The 19,581-nt window shown below is 38.7% G+C and overlaps 1 protein-coding gene across 2 annotated transcripts in view; it reads left to right on the top strand.

The window, feature by feature from the left end:
- The window catches only part of mrps9 (mitochondrial ribosomal protein S9), a 61,581-nt gene that overhangs the window by 13,578 nt on the left and 28,422 nt on the right, over positions 1-19,581 (top strand). For both annotated transcript variants that reach the window (XM_072263219.1, XM_072263218.1), the window contains 3 exons: positions 7,421-7,483; positions 7,579-7,609; positions 17,798-17,877. In XM_072263219.1, the coding sequence (XP_072119320.1) occupies positions 7,421-7,483; positions 7,579-7,609; positions 17,798-17,877 (174 nt within the window). The remainder of the gene's footprint in view (positions 1-7,420; positions 7,484-7,578; positions 7,610-17,797; positions 17,878-19,581) is intronic.

Below are 19,581 nucleotides of genomic sequence, written 5' to 3'. Positions count from 1 at the left end.
ACCTCTCATCTCCATTCTGCTACCTTCTCCCCATAACCTTTGATGCCATGACTATTCAAGAACCTTTCAACCTCTGCTTTAAATGTACTCAGTTACCTGGCTTCCACAACCGTTCGTAGCAATGAATTCCACAGTTTCATTAAAATCCAACTCAAGAAATTCCTTGTCATTTCAGTTCTAAATGGGCGCCCTCTGTTCTGAAGCTATGACCTCTGGTCCTATGCTCACCCACTATAGGAAACATCCTCTCCACATCCACTCTATCTAGGCTTTTCACTATTCAATAGATTTCAGTGAGATCCCACCTCATTCTTCTAAACTCCAGCAAGTACAGGCCTAGAGCCATCAAATGCTTCTCATACAATAAACATTTCCTTCCCAGAGTCATTTTCATGATCCTCCTGGACTCTCCAAGGGGCTAAAATTGCTCACAGTACTCCAAGTGCAGACTGACCAATCCCTTATAAAGCCTCAGTATTATATCCTTGCTCTTAAATTCTAGTCCTCTCAAAATGAATGTTAACGTTGCTTTGCTTACCATCGACTCCTTGAGGGAATCCTGCATAAAGACTCCCATGTCCCTTTGCATTTCTGATTTTTGAATGTTCTCCCTTTTTAGAAAATTGTCTACACCTTTATTCCTTCTACCAAAGTGCATGACAATGCACTTCCCTATAATATATTCCATCTCCCACTTCTTTTCCCATTCTCCAAATCTATCTTAAGTCCTTCTGCAGACTCCTTGCTTCCTCAACACTACCTACCCCTCCACCTATCTTTGTACCTTCTGTAAGCTAGGTCACAAAGACATCATTTCTGTCATCCAATCATTGACATAATGTGAAAAGAAGCTGTCCTAATACCAGTCTCTCCGGAACACTACCAGTCACCAGCAGCCAACCAGAATAGGATGTTTGGCACCCAAAAATTCTTGACAAATTGGGTGCAATTCCACACTGGAATATAAAGAGCACTCAAATTCTCTGCTCTTCAGACTAATGTAACTAATGACTGATGAAGCAGTCCTTGGAATGTAGATTTTTTGTTTCCTTTTTAAAGTAAAGTTCTTCCTGCTGGTGAAAGCTGTTTCTAATTTGAAGAGGTAAATGTAGGAAGTTTGCTTTAATATGGAGTCCCTTCAATGCAATTACTTTATGGTATGCTGCAGAAGAAGCTATTTTAAATAAACATAGAAAAACCTACAGCCAAATACAGGCCCTTCGGCCCACAATGCTATGCTGAACATTTACTTACTTTAGAAATTACCTAGGGTTACCCATAGCCCTCTATTTTTCTAAGCTCCATGTACCTATCCAGGAGTCTCTTACAAGACCCTATCATATCCGTCTCCACCACCGTCACCCATAGCTCATTCCACGCACTCACCACTCTCTGCATTAAAAAAAACTTACCCCTGACATCTCCTCTGTACCTACTTCCAGGCACCAAAGCACTTCTAAAAATGAGAAGAATCTGAAGTTGCATAATAGAACACTCAATTGAACTTTAAAAATACTTGTATTGCTTTTTCTAATTGATTTACTTTGCCTATTTCCTCCATTATGCAATTATTCATGATGTATTATGATTTTTACTCATTTATAATAAATAAAGTTGTTAAGACAAGCGTGTCTAAGTGAAATTGACAACTAACATGAGGAGCCAGATGTTGATTATGGAGCTCCAACTATCTGCTGAGAACAGTTTAAATAAATTAGCACCTGCACATTAGCTGGTCTTGCTATTAATTTATAAGCGAATCAGTAGAAATGACATTTGGTAGAATCATTGATTAAGTAAATAGCTTCATTTTTGCTGCCAAGGCAGGATAACTAATTGATAAAAATGGTCAACATGACCTGCTAGTTTTCCCATGTCAGTCATATAGTCATATTCAATTCTTTGTCACTAGAACAGGTGAAACAAACCCTACTTCTGCATTATTGATCTGGCAGTTTGCCTAGGTTTTTGCTAGCTAAATTAAACTTGATAAATTCTATTTGTAAATGAATTTAAAATTGGACTAGTGGTGAATTATAAAGTTATTTCCATGTATTTATTTTGTTCTAATAACTTCAAAGGTGCAGTTGTAATTGTCAAATACAAAAAACAGTAACTTTGTCAAGGTGCTTGTAAAAGAATGTTTGGCATCATATGATGATTTTGATTAGTATCTGTTAACTCGTGCCTTAAAATGCCAAGTTGGAGACAAAAAAGTGCATTGGGTAAGGCTTTGTTAATTTTGGAAATTGTTAAATATATAGATTAGGTTTCTTGTTGAGGGTTTCTTACAGCGTGAATTTCAGAAGCCTTTTTGCAGTGTACTAAGATGTAATTCCAGCCTGAATTCATGCTTGGGCCCTACATCTTTGTAGAACAAAGTTATTGAGCTGCATCAACCGAGAATGGCAAGTTGTTTTTTAGGCAGCACAAACTGAGTCCCTACCCACAGACTGTCCTGGAGGCTTTCCAATGCCTTATTGCTCACAGAGGCCTCTTCCAGTGTCTCTGAATGTCTCTAATTTTAATTAATGGACACCAAGGTTTCATAGAGACGAAATCACTTGCCTTTATTTACCCTATAATGAATGTTTGTTACCCCATTCAGATGAAAAGGTAAAGTGTGGATGGTTTAAAGCTGTATCCAAATTCAATATTATCACACATTACTCAAATTGCAAATCAAATATTTCTTCTACATTTTTTTAAAAAAGTATATTGATAGTTTTCAAAATAGATTAATGAAGCAAAGTTTTGCAGCACAACCTCTTTCCTACATTTTATGTGGTGTAAATACTGTAAGAGATGTCTTTGAGTGTTAAATTTGTGCTAAAAGTGTTAAGACTAACCTCTGCACAGTAATAATTTAACAGTTCTGTAATTATAATTATTCAACATCTATCCGATACTCTTTCACATCTTTATTGGATCAAAATTCAACTTCTTTTAGCTTAAAAGTAAATAGTACTGAGAAGGTAACTTATCATCCCTTTTATTGTCTTATTGTAAGGATAGTACTGTATGCATCTAAGTGGCTAAATTAGTAATCTGAATTTGTTATGTAGGAATAGTTGCAAAACCCAGGGTAAATCAGGAGCATGGTATGGTCCTTATTTCTCACAGTTACTTCTGAAACAGATTTCAATTGTTGCCTTTTAATAGATTTTTCTTGAAGAGGAATCTTTTGACAGGACAACCTGAAGATAAAGAGCACATTAAATGAAAGTTATCTGACTACCCCCACCAGACTACTTTAAATAATTTCAAAAGAGCCAAAATCTTGATGTTTATTTAATAAGGCAGCTGGAAATTGAAGAGCTGTAGTGAAAGAAATAACTTACAGGAGTGACTGAAACTGACTTAAAGTTAATTAAGTAACAAATCTGCAAGGGTGTGTATGCTGTGGAAAAGAGAACAAAGGTGGCACTATTTTGCTCTGAAAGTGTTATGTTTAACTGAGGAGGTGGTTCAGGGGAGTTTGAGTTGTTTATACTCATTTTCAACTACCTGTCGGCTGATTCCTGCTGTAGTGGTCTCATGTCGACTTTTTCCTCTCCTGTACACCACAGGAAGCTCCTCCTAGATGACCTGGTACCCTTACTGCTGCTTCCAGTCAACTGGTTATTGCTATAAGAATGTGAAACTTAGTATCGTAGACAATTAACAGAGTGTAGACCAAAATTGGGGGCAGCCTCATTTATGAGTTTTAATCAGCAACTTAGACAATCCTGTGCACAGTTATTTGTTGTGCACAGTTCAGCTTCTTTATCAAGCTGATATATAAATAATTTATTAACCAGGCATTAGAGCTTAAGATGCACAAAATTACTGATGTTAGAGTCAGGATCAACACAATGAGCTGTAGGAACTCAGCAGAACAGGCAGCATCTATGGAGGGAAATGGACAGTTGATATTTGGGGTCAAGGCTCTTCATCCGGACAGAAAATAGTATAAAACTATGGAGGGATGAAGCAAGAGCTGGCAGGTAACAGGTGGACCCAGGTAAGAGGATGGGGTGATGGGAGAGTGGGAATAGTGCCAAAAATGAGAGCTGATAGATGAATGTGACAGTGGGCTGAAAATAGTGATGGAATCCAATGGGAGAGGAAGATGGTGCATGGAATAAAGGGAGGAGGGTCAGTGAGTGGAGCGATAGGCAGATGGTGGGGATGAGGGGGAAAAGACATGGTAATTGGGGCCAGATCAGGATGAGAGAGGAAAAGGGCAAAGTGGGAGCAGTAACAAAGGTTGATAAAGTCAGTGTTAATGCTGTTAGATTGTAGGCTACCCAGGCAGAATCTGCTAAGTTCCTTGCAGTAGAGATGGCTATGGTGTGCGAATGGGGAGAAGAATTAAAATGGCTCAAAATGGGAAGATTCAGGCAGCCATGGTGGAAAAGGCAAAAGTACTCAGCACAATAATTGCCTTGTCTGCTTTCAGGCTCAGCAATATACAGGAAGCCACAATGGGAGCACAGGTTGGAATAAATAATCCCAAGGGATATGCTTGTGAAAGATTGCCTCACCTGGAAGGGCTGTATGTGGGCCTGGACTGTGGTGAGGGAGGAGGTACAGGGGCCGGTGATACACAAGATTACCGGGGAGAATGCCGGGGGTAGGAAGGGTGATGGGTACAGAGGAATGAGCGGACCATGGAGACACAGAGAGAGTGATCTTCAAAGAAAGCAGAAAAGGGAGGGGAAGATTTGGTTGGTAGTGTACCTGGTTGAAGCCATGAAGAATTGTACATTGGATGCATAGGTTGGGGGTGATAGTTGAGGAGCAGGAGAACTGTATCTTGTTCTGTATAGTGGTGATTTGGGAAATGAGGGCAAGAGCAGAAAATATAAAAATAGAGGAGATGAGAGTGAAGGCTCCATCAATAACAGTGGGGTATGGGGGAAGGGGGAAGAACTTATTTTCTACACAGAAAAAGGAGGATGGCCCAAATGCCCTGGAGTGGAAGGCCCCATTGTAGGAACAGATGTGATGGAGACAGAGAAGCAGAAAAAGAAATGGAGTCCTTTCAAGTGACAGGGTGGGAGGAAAAGTGGTCAAGATAGCTGTGGAAATCAGTGCTTTTGTAGTAGATGATAGTAGGTAGCCTTTCTCCTGAGATAGAAGAAGATCAAAGGAAGTGAGAGGGGTGATGGACCAATTGAATTTGAAGGCAATGTGGGAGTTTGGCATGAAGTTGATAAAAATAACAAAAGTTGGGATCTTGGCCTTGCTTACTTTTTCAATTTCAGAGTGAGGGGTTAGGGTGGCATGACAGCTTAGGGCACTACGTTGGTCATATTTGAGTCCGCAATACATGAATGTGGTAATTATCACACAAAGGGCATAGCTAAAACAAAATCTGTTAGCAGAGAAGAAAACAAATGGAAGATAAGGTTTTGATGACATATGGAACACAGAAGAAGAACACAGAAAATGAAAGTTCATACTTTGCTACATAAAGACCAGAAGTGTTGAACACAAAATTGGAAAGAAAGAATCACAAATAATCATGCAAGTTATTGTGTAAATATTTCATAGAAGTTTAAGTGGATCCTGACTGGGAACAATATCCTGAAAATATTGTATCAGGTACATTTAAAGGGAATAAGAACCAGCATTTAGGAAATAATTCTATAGCATGGACATATGTGAGGAGTTTTTGTTGAGTGGATACATGGAAATTAAGATTTTATTTATGTCTGTCATAAATGGCCAAAACGTGATGTGAGACAGGAATGAAAAATGTAAACGTTTTGGGGATAATTAATTTACTGCCTTATTGATAAAGTGAGCAAAATGAAGATTTTTTTGTCAAATATGCAAGTTATGCTTTTGGCATAAGAGTAAGCAGTACCAAACCCTTGAAAGAGGAAAGTATAGTGAAAGTACCTATGAATCGTTTGGCCTTATTTATTGAAGGGCAATTTAGATTGATAAGTTGACATTTATCTGAGTTATATTGCAAGGTTTCAAACATCAAAGATAACCATGTCAATGTTTACATGCCACTTTAGCCACTTCTCACTCTGTACACCATTACAACCTTTTGCCCTATTGACATGGTTTGTTATTTCTGGATGATCTTATCAAACCTCTATTAACAGTGTCTGTGATGTTCACCTTAACAATTCTACATTCTGCCTTCTCACAACTATCCCAAAGGAGTAGTTTCTTAAGAATTTTGTGTTGGAGTTACTCATGTCTGGCTAACTTCTGTAGGATTTGGATGCTCTGATAGCGAAAATGTCTTTATGTTGGCTCTTTTTTGATGACGTTTGTTTGGTCACCTCAGCTTTAGGAAAAGAGCCAGACATGTTCACTCTTTTTTGGTAATTGTATCCTTCATCCTTTTCAAGAATGCAGAAACATGTATACATTCTCACAATGCCAAGCATAATGAAGCAGGAGAATTATATTAGATGCAAGTAAACATGAAGCATCCTTGCAAACTATGCTACTTTACATTCTTGTATCTTGAGCAATTTTAACTAATTTTTCTATTATACCTTGTTGTGTATGTAAATTAGTATACTGGCACAGCAGCTCAATATCTTGAATCATTATATAAATATCTGAACATTGAGCCTTTTATTCACGTTTACAGCACAGATGGTGGTTCTTTGGCCCATTAACTTTGCTGGAGTAATCCAAAACTAATACCACTGCCCTGCATTTTCCTTAGCACAATATCATTGTCTACTTTATCTTTCTTTCTGTACCATTCTTACAAATCATTATGGTGCCTGCCTTGCCTACACTCTGTGGAAAAACATTTCATGCTCTGACAATTCTATTGAAAGAAGTTTCTGTTGCCATTCCTGAATCTGTGACAAATTTTAAATTGTTGTCCTTGTTACAATTTCTTCAACCACTGGAAAAAAATGTTCTATTTGTATTACCAAAATACTCCATAATTTCAAAAACCCATTAAATGTTCTCTTAATCTTCCTTGCATCAATAAAAATAGTCCTAATGTCTTAGAACCCTGGATTTCTTGTCATATACTGCTGTAAATTCTTTATAGTTTTAATGCTTGTCTTCATAATACAGAAATATTGTACACCAATGAACAGTATTTGCTGTAATTTTTAACCATGTCATTTTTCTTCTGAAAGGCAAATTTATGTTAGAATATAATATTACCTCTAGCTGTCAGTGTTTCTTCAAGTGGCTATGTTTCAAAATTATTTTCTATTTTTGTGTAATTACCCTTCTTGCTTGTATCATAGTTATTTCTTTAAGATGCGGCAAACTTCTAGTTGTGTTGACACTGAACAACGTTGAGCTGTTAAATAGTAAAATAATCTCTAAATGAAAAAGGTGCTTGAAAGAATTATTTATCAGTTCATGCAAAAATGATTATAATTTCATAAATATTTTGTTGTTTTCGGCATTGAATTATTTATCATTTTTATTCTAGAGAGCGATCAAATACCTCTTCCCATCTGGTTTATTTGAAAAGAAGGCTAGGCCTGTCATGAAGGTATTGAAAATGCTTTGTATTTTTACAATTCTGCCTCAGTTCACTTTATTTATTTAATTACCTTTGCTGATTCTAATATATTTGATTAATTGCAGCATCCTTTGGAGATCTTTCCCAAACAGAGAGGTAAGATGACATTTTAATGAATAGTGAAAAGTGGAAGCATTATTGGGCACACTTTATAACATTTGAATGTAGATTATGTACACATTTGGTGAACATCCTTATGGCACTTTACTGTTGCTTTAAAAACCAAGATACCATCTGTCCATTGGTGTACTCTGCTGCATCAAATGCTTACTGCAATATTTTCTGCTGAATTATTCCGTAATCTTAAGAGTTTGGTTTATCATGTTTCTATTGTTTCTGTGTTTTTGCTGTATTGAACAAAAGCAACCTCAGAGCAATCATCATGGGAATACTATTCCATAACAAAATGGAAGTGATTTTCGCTATCCACCTTTCTAATTCCAGATGTTACACAACGGAGAATCTTACATAATCTTTCTGTCTCCAATTTTCTTCTATGCAGTAGTCTCAAAGATATTTTTAGATATAACTTCTATTTCGGTCACCAGTCTCAGAGCAGTGAGATGTGCAGTGGATACCTGTGTTCTTCTTAATTTGGCATTTTAAAAAAAACTAAGTAGTTTTGCATTGCTATCCTTAAGCACGGGAACAGACCTGGCTCTACAAGTAGATAATTTGTGTAGAAAAATGAATCTCAAGGTTGTATGTGGTGACGTATATGTACTCTGATAATAAAGTGTACTTTGAACTTTGTACTTTAAACATTAGAATGTCTGAGGGGTCTGTCACACCACAACTGTGGCTATCTTCAGGCTTGCATACAATTTTTAGTCCAATACACAACTATAACATTACCAAGTAATATCTATATACTACTAAAACTCTCATGCTCTGTCTGTCTGTTTGTGACCTCCAATTAGCGCAAATAGTGCATTACAGCAGCACTTTTTTTGGCTAAATCAAATTAAAATGCATTAACTTACAGAATGCAGGCAAATTTCAGGGTTATATATTTGTACAAGATCGCTCATTCGCCAAAAATCAACAGGCTGCCTTTCACCCGAGACCCGATCGACCATCATGGAAGTTGGGACGCCACAGCCCGACGCATGCACACCGCCAACCTCAGTAATGACTCACAATGCTCACAGAGCGGCTTCCACCTTCCATGGAGACCGCGATGCCACAGCCCGACACAGGCGCACAGCCAGCCTCAGTAGCTTGGAGGCTTACTGCTTCCTGCTACTGCTACTGTGTTACTGCTTTCTAACTTCTATCAAGCAGTAGGGTAAAAATATATGGATAGCCTAATTATGCCACATGGAAAGAGAAGGGGGACATTATGGTCAAGAGATGACACCAAATTTCGTCAGGAAGCGGCAAGGAGAGGGAGAGAACAACAATCGATGAGGCCAGGGCCGCACAACTCCAGGATCAAAGAGTCAGGACAAAAAAGATGAGAGAAGACGAGACAGAGGAGGACAGGCATGCATGTCTCCAAAATGACAACAATAGGCACAGACGGAGGCGAGAACAAGAATCCGATCAGGCCAGGGCTGCACGACTCCAGGATCAGAAAGAACAAATGGTAGAAGAGATGAAGGATGAAAGGGCTGTGCGTCTCCAGAGTGACAAAAACAGGCAGAGGAGGAGGAGAGAGGAAGAGACAGAGGAGAAAAGGAAAGATCAACTGGAGAATATGCGGCACAGAGTACTTATTGCGAGAGTTCCTGAAGACGACAATGGCCGCTTTCGACGACAATACCTCAACAGAGAAAGAGCAAGGCAAAATGCACGACTGGCATGCCGTTACATTTCTGCTGATGTTGGTTCGATGACCAGAGGATGCCCTCACTGTCGTGCCTTCCTATTCACTGGAGAAACCGCACATTTCTGCTGTATGAAGGGAAAGGTCAGGATAGGCAATTTGCAGCCTCTACCTAATGAACTCCTCAATTTGTACAGTAATGATGAACCTATTGCAAACGAGTTCAGGAAGAACATCAGACAATACAATTGCCTCTTCCAAATGACATCCTTTGGTGCCAAAGAAGTCATTCCAACCAGCAACCGATGGAATCCTTCTGTGATTATTCAAGGCCAAATCCATCATTACATCGGACATTTAATTCCAGACCCAACCCAGCAAGCCCGATTCCTTCAAATTTACTTCATGGATATTTAATGTTTATTCTGGTCATGTATTTGTCTTGCTATGCGTCTTTCTTCTTTAATAAGCTGAGTTTTTCTTCTTTAATTTCCAAATCAAAGAGATAGCAGTAGCATTCAGGAAAATTTAATGTTCATTCTGGTCACATCAAACTGCACTACTCTTCTCTCAAAGGGTGCCCCAATGGGTCACCCCATTGTCTGGTTTATATTTATAGTTAGAGTATAACTCCCTTGATGTAAAATGTTGAGTGCTTAGTTGCAAGTTACTTAGGAAAGCAAACTCTTAATGGGAATTTTAAAATTCTCAATCACTTAAGGAAGTGAACTGCTGTTAAACCATGGTAAGATAACGATATAGAAACCTCATCTAGCTAAATAGCGCTGCAGAGATTTCCAGATTTTAACTCTTCTTTGGGTTGTAGAAATGTGCTTTTCTTGTTTTGAAAGGATGTATTGGAAAAAAAGAATTTAATTTACACACCAAGTTAATTAAGAATGTTTCATAATGAACCATCTGGGACCTTTTCCTATTTTTTTCCATGAACTTAAAGGCTATAAGAAGGATGAAAGTTTTTTTTTCATAATGTTTACTCCAGTGTAAAAAAAATGGAAATATTGTGGATGCCGAGAATCAGAAAATGTAAGTTAAGCAGCATCTATGGAGAGTGAAACACCTTACGTTTCATATGGATAACCATTGATTGTCCTTGAAGTGTCCCTGAAGTTTTGGGTTATATAATCTTTCTCATTCCAATGCCTCCTTCCAACACCCTTGGTTGAAAGGAAGGGCAAAACTACAGCATGATTTATATTATGAGGAGAGGTTTAAGCTGAAACTATTTCCACTAAATCATTGGGTAAGAGTATATATAATAAAACTTTTTAAAGCTTTTGTAATAAATTTCATCAAAAAGGAAATAGTTCACAATGATTGATTCTGCTTCCATCAAGTAGGCAGGCAATGAGTTCCACATCGTAACTATAGGGTTAAAAAGAAATTTCTCCTTTGCCCAGAACTTTAAATCAGTATTTCCTAATACATGATGCACCTACTAATAGGAACAGCTTCCCTCTGTTAATTCTGTTTAATCAGTTCATGATTTTGTATACTACTATCTCCTTGAACATTCTTTATTCCAAAGAGAACAATCCCAGTATCCCTATTGTAATCTTCTAGTTGAAATCCCTTATCCCTACAACCATTCTAATAAAATTTTTCTGCAAGCTCTCTAGGCCTCTCACATCCTTCCAGAAGTGTGGTGGCCAGAATTATTTACAATATTCGGTTTGTGACCTTTGCCAATGTTCTGTACAGGTTCAGCAAAACTTCCCTGTTTTTGTGCTTTCTGCCTCTTTCAGTGCATCTCAAGAGCAAGTGTCCTTTCCACTTTACACATCTCCTACTACTTTCAAGACTTCATAAACATGTAGGCCCAAGTTTCTCAATTCCTACACAACTCTTCTGACAGTCTGGTGTAAATTTAGTATAGTATTACCTTTAGATTATTTTTGATTTTGTACTCTTGTCATTGAAATACTTAAAATTGCAACTATCTAACCCTTGTCACATAGAATTATAAACCATCCTCTTGGCCATGTGCCTGCAATTCAGTAACATCTCTTTTGTTTCTTTGCCAAAGTATATCACTTCAAAGTGAGCACCTTTTCTGTTGTAAATTCTTAACTGATTTTAGTCATAGTCATACTTTATTGATCCCGGGGGAAATTGGTTTTTGTTACAGTTGCACCATAAATAATAAATAGTAATAAAACCATAAATAGTTAAATAGCGATATGTAAATTGTGCCAGGAAATAAGTCCAGGGCCAGCCTATTTGCTCAGGGTGCCTGACCCTCCAAGGGAGGAGTTGTAAAGTTTGATAGCCACAGGCAGGAATGACTTCCTATGATCCTCTGTGTTGCATCTCGGTGGAATGAGTCTCTGGCTGAATGTACTCCTGTGCCCACCCAGTACATTATGTAGTGTATGGGAGACATTGTCCAAGATGGCATGCAACTTGGACAGCATCCTCTTTTCAGACACCACTATCAGAGAGTCCATCCCCACAACATCACTGGCCTTACGAATGAGTTTGTTGATTCTGTTGGTGTCTGCTACCCTCAGCCTGCTGCCCCAGCACACAACAGCAAACATGACAGCACTGGCCACCACAGACTCATAGAACATCCTCAGCATCGTCCAGCAGATGTTAAAGGACCTCAGTCTCCTCAGGAAATAGAGACAGCTCTGACCCTTCTTGTAGACAACCTCAGTGTTCTTAGACCAGTCCAGTTTATTGTCAATTCGTATCCCCAGGTATTTGTAATCCTCCACCATGTCCACACTGACCCCCTGGATGGAAACAGGAGTCACCTGTACCTTAGTTCTCCTCAGGTCTACCACCAGCTCCTTAGTCTTTTTCACATTAAGCTGCAAATAATTCTGCTCACACTATGTGGCAAAGTTTCCTACCGTAGCCCTGTACTCAGCCTCATCTCCCTTGCTGATGCATCCAACTATGGCAGAGTCATCAGAAAACTTCTGAAGATGACAAGACTCTGCGCAGTAGTTGAAGTCCGAGGTGTAAATGGTGAAGAGAAAGGGAGACAAGAAGTAGTTTTAGATGTTGTACTTCAATAGTAAAACCTATATAAATGAAAATGTTGTAAACTTTTGTTTTTATTAGATTAGATTATGAGAACATTCAGTCCTCTTTTATTGTCATTTAGAAATGCATACATGCATTAAGAAATGATACAATGTTTCTCCGGAGTGATATCACAGAAAACAGGACAACCAAAGACTAACACTGACAGAACCACATAATTATAACATATAGTTACAGCAGTGCAAAGCAATACCATAATTTGATAAAGAACAGACCATAGGCACGGTAAAAATAGTCTCAAAGTCCCAAGTCGATTGATTCCCGAGTCCCCGATAGGTGGTAAAAGAGAGAATCTCCCTGCCATAAACCTCCAGGCACCGTCAACTTGCCGATGCCTTGGAGGCAGCCAACCACAGCCGACACCGAGTTCGTCCGTCCGAAAATTATGAGCCTCCGACTAGCCCCTCCGATACAGCCTCCCGAGCGCCATCGACCTCGCCCCGGCCACTGAAACACGCAAAGCCAAAGATTTCGGGGCCTTTTGCTCTGGAGATTCCAGTTACCACACAGTAGCAGCGGCAGCAAAGTGGGCATTTCAGAAGTTTCCCAGATGTTCCTCCGTACTCTCACGTCTGTCTCCATCAAATCAGAATTGTGCACAGTCCCCTACTTGACACATAATAGATACTCATCACCAAAGAGCCCGTGCATGCTGCCGTGATACATGATTAACCAAAGACAGTGTATATTTTGCACTGAAAGCTTTGCATTTTTTAATTATTATATTGAAATGTTACTTCCTTTATTATGCTAACATCTCCCACCACCCAGGCCTGGCTCTCTTCCCGCTGCTGTCATCAGGAAGAAGGTACCAGAGCCTCAGGACCGACACCACCAGGCTCAGGAACAGTTATTGCCCCTGAACCATCAGGCTCTTGAACCAAAGGGATAACTTTACTCACCTCACCGCTGAATTGTTCCCACAACCTATGGACTCACTTTCAACGTCTCTTCATTTCATGTTCTGGCTATTTATTACTTATTTATGTTTTTCTCTTTTGTATTTGCACAGTTTGTACATTGGTTGTCCTTTCAAGGGTGATCTTTCATCAATTGTGTTTCCTGGACTTACTATGTATGCCCGCAAAAAAATGAACTTCAGTGTTGTATATGATGACATATGGACTTTGACAATAAACTTACTTTTAACTTTGAACTTAATAACTTCCTTAACATATTTATTGAAGGTCTCATCACTGTTGATTAACAGGTTTATTTATATAGCAAACAATTCAGCATGATAATTTTCTAATAGGAAAAACACTTAATTTTAAACCATTTTCTTAATCTCTGGATGCTCTAAAGCAAGGGTTTCCAACCCTGGGACCACAGACCGCTTGCTTAATGGTATTGGTCCATGGCATTAAAAGGGTTGGGAACGCCTGTTCTAAAGCATTTACAGCCAGTGAAGTTACAAGGTTAGCATTTATTGCCTGTCCCTAAATGGTCCCAAGAAGGTTGTGGTATGCCACCGACTTGAGCAGTTGCATTCCTTCGGATGAAATTATTCTCACACAATATTGGTTGGGCAATTCCTGGATTTAGACCCAGTGACAATGAAAGACCACTGAGATCTTCTAAGTCAGTTGATGTATAACTTATGGAAATCTGCTGGTGTTATCACGCATATGCCACCCTTTTCCTACTCTTCAATGGAGATTGGTGTTTGAGGGCAGCCTGTATGAGTAACTGCACTGAACCTTGTAAAGGTACACCCCGCTGCCACTGCACCTGTGGAAAGAGTGGATATTCAAGGTGATAGATAGTGTGCTGATCGAGACAGCTTTGTCCTGGATGGGGAGCCTTTCTTAAATTGTTTGAGCTGCACCCAACCAGGTACATATTTTTCGGATTGAATTTCAATTGAATTTCAGATTCTCTTTGCACATTAACTTCACCCTTTAAAACTAATTGCATTTCTGTTCTTGTCCAATTTCTGCAGCTTGTCTAATTTGTCTGCAATTGTGGCATCACGTCCATGCTTTTGGTACCTTAAACTAGACTAGGCAGATGTCTTAGTGTCCTGTGAAAATCAAAGTTAATGTTCATTTTGGGCAGGATTGAGGATACCATGGGCCTATTAGCATGGGCTAATGCAAAATCTTTCAAGGCATAGGAAGAAAATTTTCTATCAGGAACACAAAGGGTCAGGATGGAGTTTATCTGTAGAATGTTGTACTCATGATAAACATTTCCCATTGAAAAGTTCCAAGATTCAGAATTAAAATTGTTAACCAAGGCAAGTGCCTATCTTTTGTGCATATTCCACAACACCCATCCCCATTTCTTAAGTTTTGCACCTTTCTGACCAGTAAAAAAGTTAACCAATCATAGGCCTTTAAATGCTACCGTGTATGGATGTTTGAGGAGAATAATCATTCATTTTTCACTGCCTTACTTGAGCTGTTGTTGATCTTTCTCCCAATTCCTTGTTCAGAGTTTCTAAGTTGGGTGTATGATTCAGTTTTGGAAAAATAATGTATAAGTTGTGAACTTAACTATTCACTGACTTGTTTCTCATCAGTGGTGCTGAATCTTTGGAATTCTCAACTCCAGGAGTGGCAGAGGGTAGATTATTGAGGTCTTTTATGAGGAAGTAGACGCATATTTGAAAGATCAGTAAATTGAGGACTATGTAGAACTGGCTCCATTGTAAGCTTGTTGGATTCTTCATGTGTGAATGCCCACTTGACTGAAAGAAGAATCTTTTTATGAGTGCATTTCTCAGCTCCTTGTTCAAGAAATGCAGCTAAAGTTTGTATTGTCATTGCTGCTGGTTGTGTCTGCATGTTGGCAAACAGCAGGGCTTAACACCTCAAATGGTTAAAAATATTTATTAGCTAAGAGACTTTCTTTATGGAATACTTTAAAATAAAATGTAAGCATGTGTAAAGTATTTTAACCTTGTTGTAACTCGTCCTTTAAAATTTCACTTGTAAAATGTTAACTGAAGTTCAAAGTAAATTTATTGTCAAAGTATACATACGTCACCATACACAATGCTGAGATTCATTTTCTTGTGTGCATTCACAGTAAATATATAAAACAATAGAATCAATGAAAGGACGCCCCCAACAGGACAGACAAACAATCGGTATGCAGAAAACAGCAAACTCTGCAAATACAAAAAGAAAAGAAATAATAAATAAATAAGCAATAAATTTAGAGAACATGATGATGAGTCCAGAGGTTGTAGGAACAGTTCAGTGACAGGGTGAGTGAAGTTATCTGGTCTGGTTGAAGATCCTAATAAGCAGAAGGGAAGTAACTATTCCTGAACCTGGTGGTGTGAGTCCAGAAGCTCCTGTATGTCCTTGATGGCAGCAGTAAGAAGAGAGCATAGCCTGGAAGGTGGGGGTCCTTGATGATGGATCATGCTTTCCTGCAAAAGCGCTTTGTGTAGTTGTGCCTAGTGAAGGGAAGAGCTTGGCTTGTGGTGGATTGGACCATAAGAAAGTAGAGGCGCTGTCGTGATTTTTCTTCATAATGGCACTTGCATGCTGGACCTGGGACAGATCCTCTGAAATGATAACACTGAGGAATTTAAAGTTGTTGACCCTCTCCATCTTTGATCCCCTGATGAGAATTGGCTCATGGACCTCTGCTTCCCACCCACTGAAGTTTAATAATCAGTTCCTTGGTCTTGCAGATATTCAGTGAGAAGCTGATGTTGTGGCACCACTCAGCCAGATTTTCAATCTCCCTCCTTTATGCTGATTCGGCTAGCGACAGTGGTGTTGTCAGCGAATTTGAATATGGCGTTGGAGTTATGTTTAGCCACAAGGCTTTAAGTATAAAGCCAGTAGAGTAGGTGGCTTATGGTACATCTGTGCTGATGGAGATTGTAGAGGAGATGTTGTAAATCTGAAATAATAGGTGAAAGAACCGAGGATCTAATTGCACTAAGAGGTACTGAGGCCAAGGTCTTGAAGCTTATTGATTATTTATGAGGGGTTGATAGTACCTTCACTGTCCAGATGTTCTAGGCTTGAGTGAAGAGCCAATGAAATGGCATCTGCTGGTGACTTGTGACAGTAGGTAAATTGAAGCGGATCCAAGTTGCTTCTCGGGTAGGAGTTGATATGTGGCATCACCAACCTCTCAAAGCACTTCACCAAAGTTTATGTAAGTGCTACTGGACATTATTCATCGAGACAGGTTACCACGTTCTTCTTGGGCATCAGTATAATTGAAGCCTGCTTGAAGCAGTTGAAAACTTCAGACTGCTGAAACGAGAGGTTAAAGATGTCAGTGAACACTCCAGCCAGTTGACACAGGTCTTTAGTACTCGGCCAGGTACCCAGCCTTGGCCAGGTGCTCTCTGTGGCCAATGCTGTCATGTTGGCCTTAGAGACTGAAATCACAGGGTTATCGGAGGTTTTGGGAGTTTGTAAGGTTACCTCCATGTGTTGGCGGTCAAAGTGAGCGTAAAAGGCATTTGAGCTCATGGGAGTGAAGTGTTGTTGTCACCTATGTTTTTTGATTTCACTTTGTAGGAGGTGATTGTATTCAAATCCTGCCACAGTTGTCAAACATCCTTCAGTAATTTAAGTTTTTCCAGAATTGGCACTTCACATGTAAGATGGCTTTATGGAGATTGTATCTGAACCTCTTGTACTTGTTTGCCAGACCTGAATGCCACTCATCTGGCCCTCAGCAGATTGCAGATCTCGTGATTCAACCAGGGCTTTTAGTTGCAGAAGACTGAATAATATTGTGGGGACACACTCATCTATGACTGTTTTTGGAAAGCCGGTGACAACTGTGGTGTTTGGTTCAAATCCTCTGATTCCTGATGAACACTGCCCAATCCACCAACTCAAAGTAATCCCATAGCCACTCCTCGGCTTCTCATGACCACCTCTTTGTCCTTATCTCCGGAGCCCTGCTCTTTAGCCTCTGCCTGTGTGCAGGTCAGAGGAGGACAGCAAATTGATCAGGTTTCTATGAATGCTAAGATTGACAAGATTGAGGCTGTTAAATTACCTTACCTTATTAATTGTTGTTAAAATCAACCAAGAGTGAGTAAAGGTTTTGTTTAGGTTTACTTTTTTTTCACAGGTCCATAACTCTTTTTGTGTGTTGACCAGAATTATAGTCTGACCAATTCTTTGGAAATGCAATTTGACTTTATTAATTGCTTCCATCATTTTGTAATTTTTCCTCCACTTATTTTGCTGTGGTAGTAGAATATTATTTTCTGAATTAGTGTACTGTACCTTATTTAGTTTTTCACTTGCTCATTTGAAAACATTAAACAAATGTTAGCAGCGTTTACGTCAATTTCTTTCCCTATTGAAGTGCTGCTTGCAAAATTGACAGTTGCATTTGGTGCTTATTCAACTATGTGCACACGAGTGCTGAAAAAGCTACATACAAATTTATTGTACGAAATTTATACCTCAAGTAAATCAAAATGTGATTTTTGTTTCCATGTTCTACAGCTGTCCAGTGGGGAGAAGATGGTCGTCCTTTCAACTTCCTGTTTTACACAGGAAAGCAATCATACTATTCACTTATGCACGTAAGTATTCAAATGATTCAGATACAAACTAAATAACTTGCTACACATTAAAAATTGGCTTTAAAGTTTAAGTGAAATTTAAGTTTTTGAACTGAATTTCTTTTGGCAAAACTAAATTAATTTTGCAATCAAATGCATGTACAAGCTGGCCATGTTTGAAATAGTTTAAACTGACTTTGTCATCAAAGCTTATCCAGACCATTCAAAAGTTCTCTTCCTTCAGTTTCACTTTGTTTAAAACTTGGCTGCTCATGGCCTGAATCATGTCCCACTTTTTTCTGAATAAAGTTTGATTTGCTCTATATTAATGCTTATTGTGATATATTACTAAATTATAATTTTAATCTTTAGCATATTTTATATGTCTCAAGTACTTGCTTGTAAATTCTTTTTAACCCAGATCTGTTTCCTCCTTCTACTCCATTGTATCCACCAACGCTACCTCTGTACCAATGCCAGCATCATTACCATCATGCCAATATGAACTGAAACTCTTACGCCTTGCATTGGGATATCATTAACTACCTGGCTTTACTACAGCATTCTCTATTTTAATGCTTTAATGTTCATCTAAACTTGGAAAAATAGTTTTATCTGTCCAAAAATCACTGTGTATCAAAGTACAATGTTTAATTCACTTTAAGTATGTTGTTCTTTATTTGCAAAATTGAGTGCTGAAAAACCAAATATCATCGTGTGCTGCAATTCTGTGTTTGAAAAGTAGCTTAATAAGTTGTCTTTGAACATTAGAAGCAAAATTTGTTTGCTTCTGTTGTTGCTACTCTTCAGACATTATCAATGTCCGTATTTCTGTCAAGGGACTTGCGTTATACATTTACTCAATTAACTAAGCAATCAAATGCTAAGCCATTCAGCAAACTGACATATCTGGCAAATTGTCTTTCTGAGCCACTGGATTCACTAAAATTACACAAGCTAGGTGTAAAATATCAATTTCTTTTCTATCCTTGTGAAAACAGTGTGGTCTATCTTCAAACCCTTTCCTCATTAAACTCGTATTTTGGCTTAAACTGGAAGAGTAAATTGCAATTTTTTTACCTGTATTTTCTAGAGGGGAATAAATCTACATTTGTAGATTGTCATAGCAGTAGCAATGCAGTATTTTGCCAGTGAGTATATATGAATTTTGGTGTATTTACAGCTGATACACTTGTTGTATAGTATTTAACATTAAATTGTGTCTCCTTTACCAATACTTCCCCTATACAGATTTGCAAGAGTTAATAATATGGACAATGTGTTTATTTATGTGCACTTAATAAACTTAAGAGGCAGTTTATTTCACCTAAGAGCAGTGACATAACAAAATATGTTGAATGAAGTCTGATCATTCACATATAGCACTCTCCCTACCACCTGACTCTATCTGTCTCTCTATCTCTCCCTCTCTCTGTCTCTCCCTCACTGTTTCTCTGTCTCTCTCTGCCTCTGCCTTTATGTTTCTCTCCTCCTCCCCCTACCCCTCTAACCCCCTCCCCCTCCCCATCTGTGTGTGTGTGCCTCAAGTCTCTGTCTCCCTCTGTCTTTCTTTCTCTTTCTTCCTCCCCACCCCCTTAGCTTGGTCTCCCTCCATGTCTGTCTGTCTTCCCACCTCCTCCCAGTCCCTGTTTGTCTAAGTTGCAGGTAATTATTAAAGTAAAACATACCTAAATAACCTGTAATTTTTCTTTGTAACTATTGAAG

The sequence above is a fragment of the Mobula birostris genome, chromosome 7, assembly GCF_030028105.1.
Source record: "Mobula birostris isolate sMobBir1 chromosome 7, sMobBir1.hap1, whole genome shotgun sequence".
NCBI classification, from domain to species: domain Eukaryota; kingdom Metazoa; phylum Chordata; class Chondrichthyes; order Myliobatiformes; family Myliobatidae; genus Mobula; species Mobula birostris.
The sequence above is the reverse complement of the archived record's forward strand: the minus strand, read 5'-3'. Positions and strand labels throughout refer to the sequence as shown.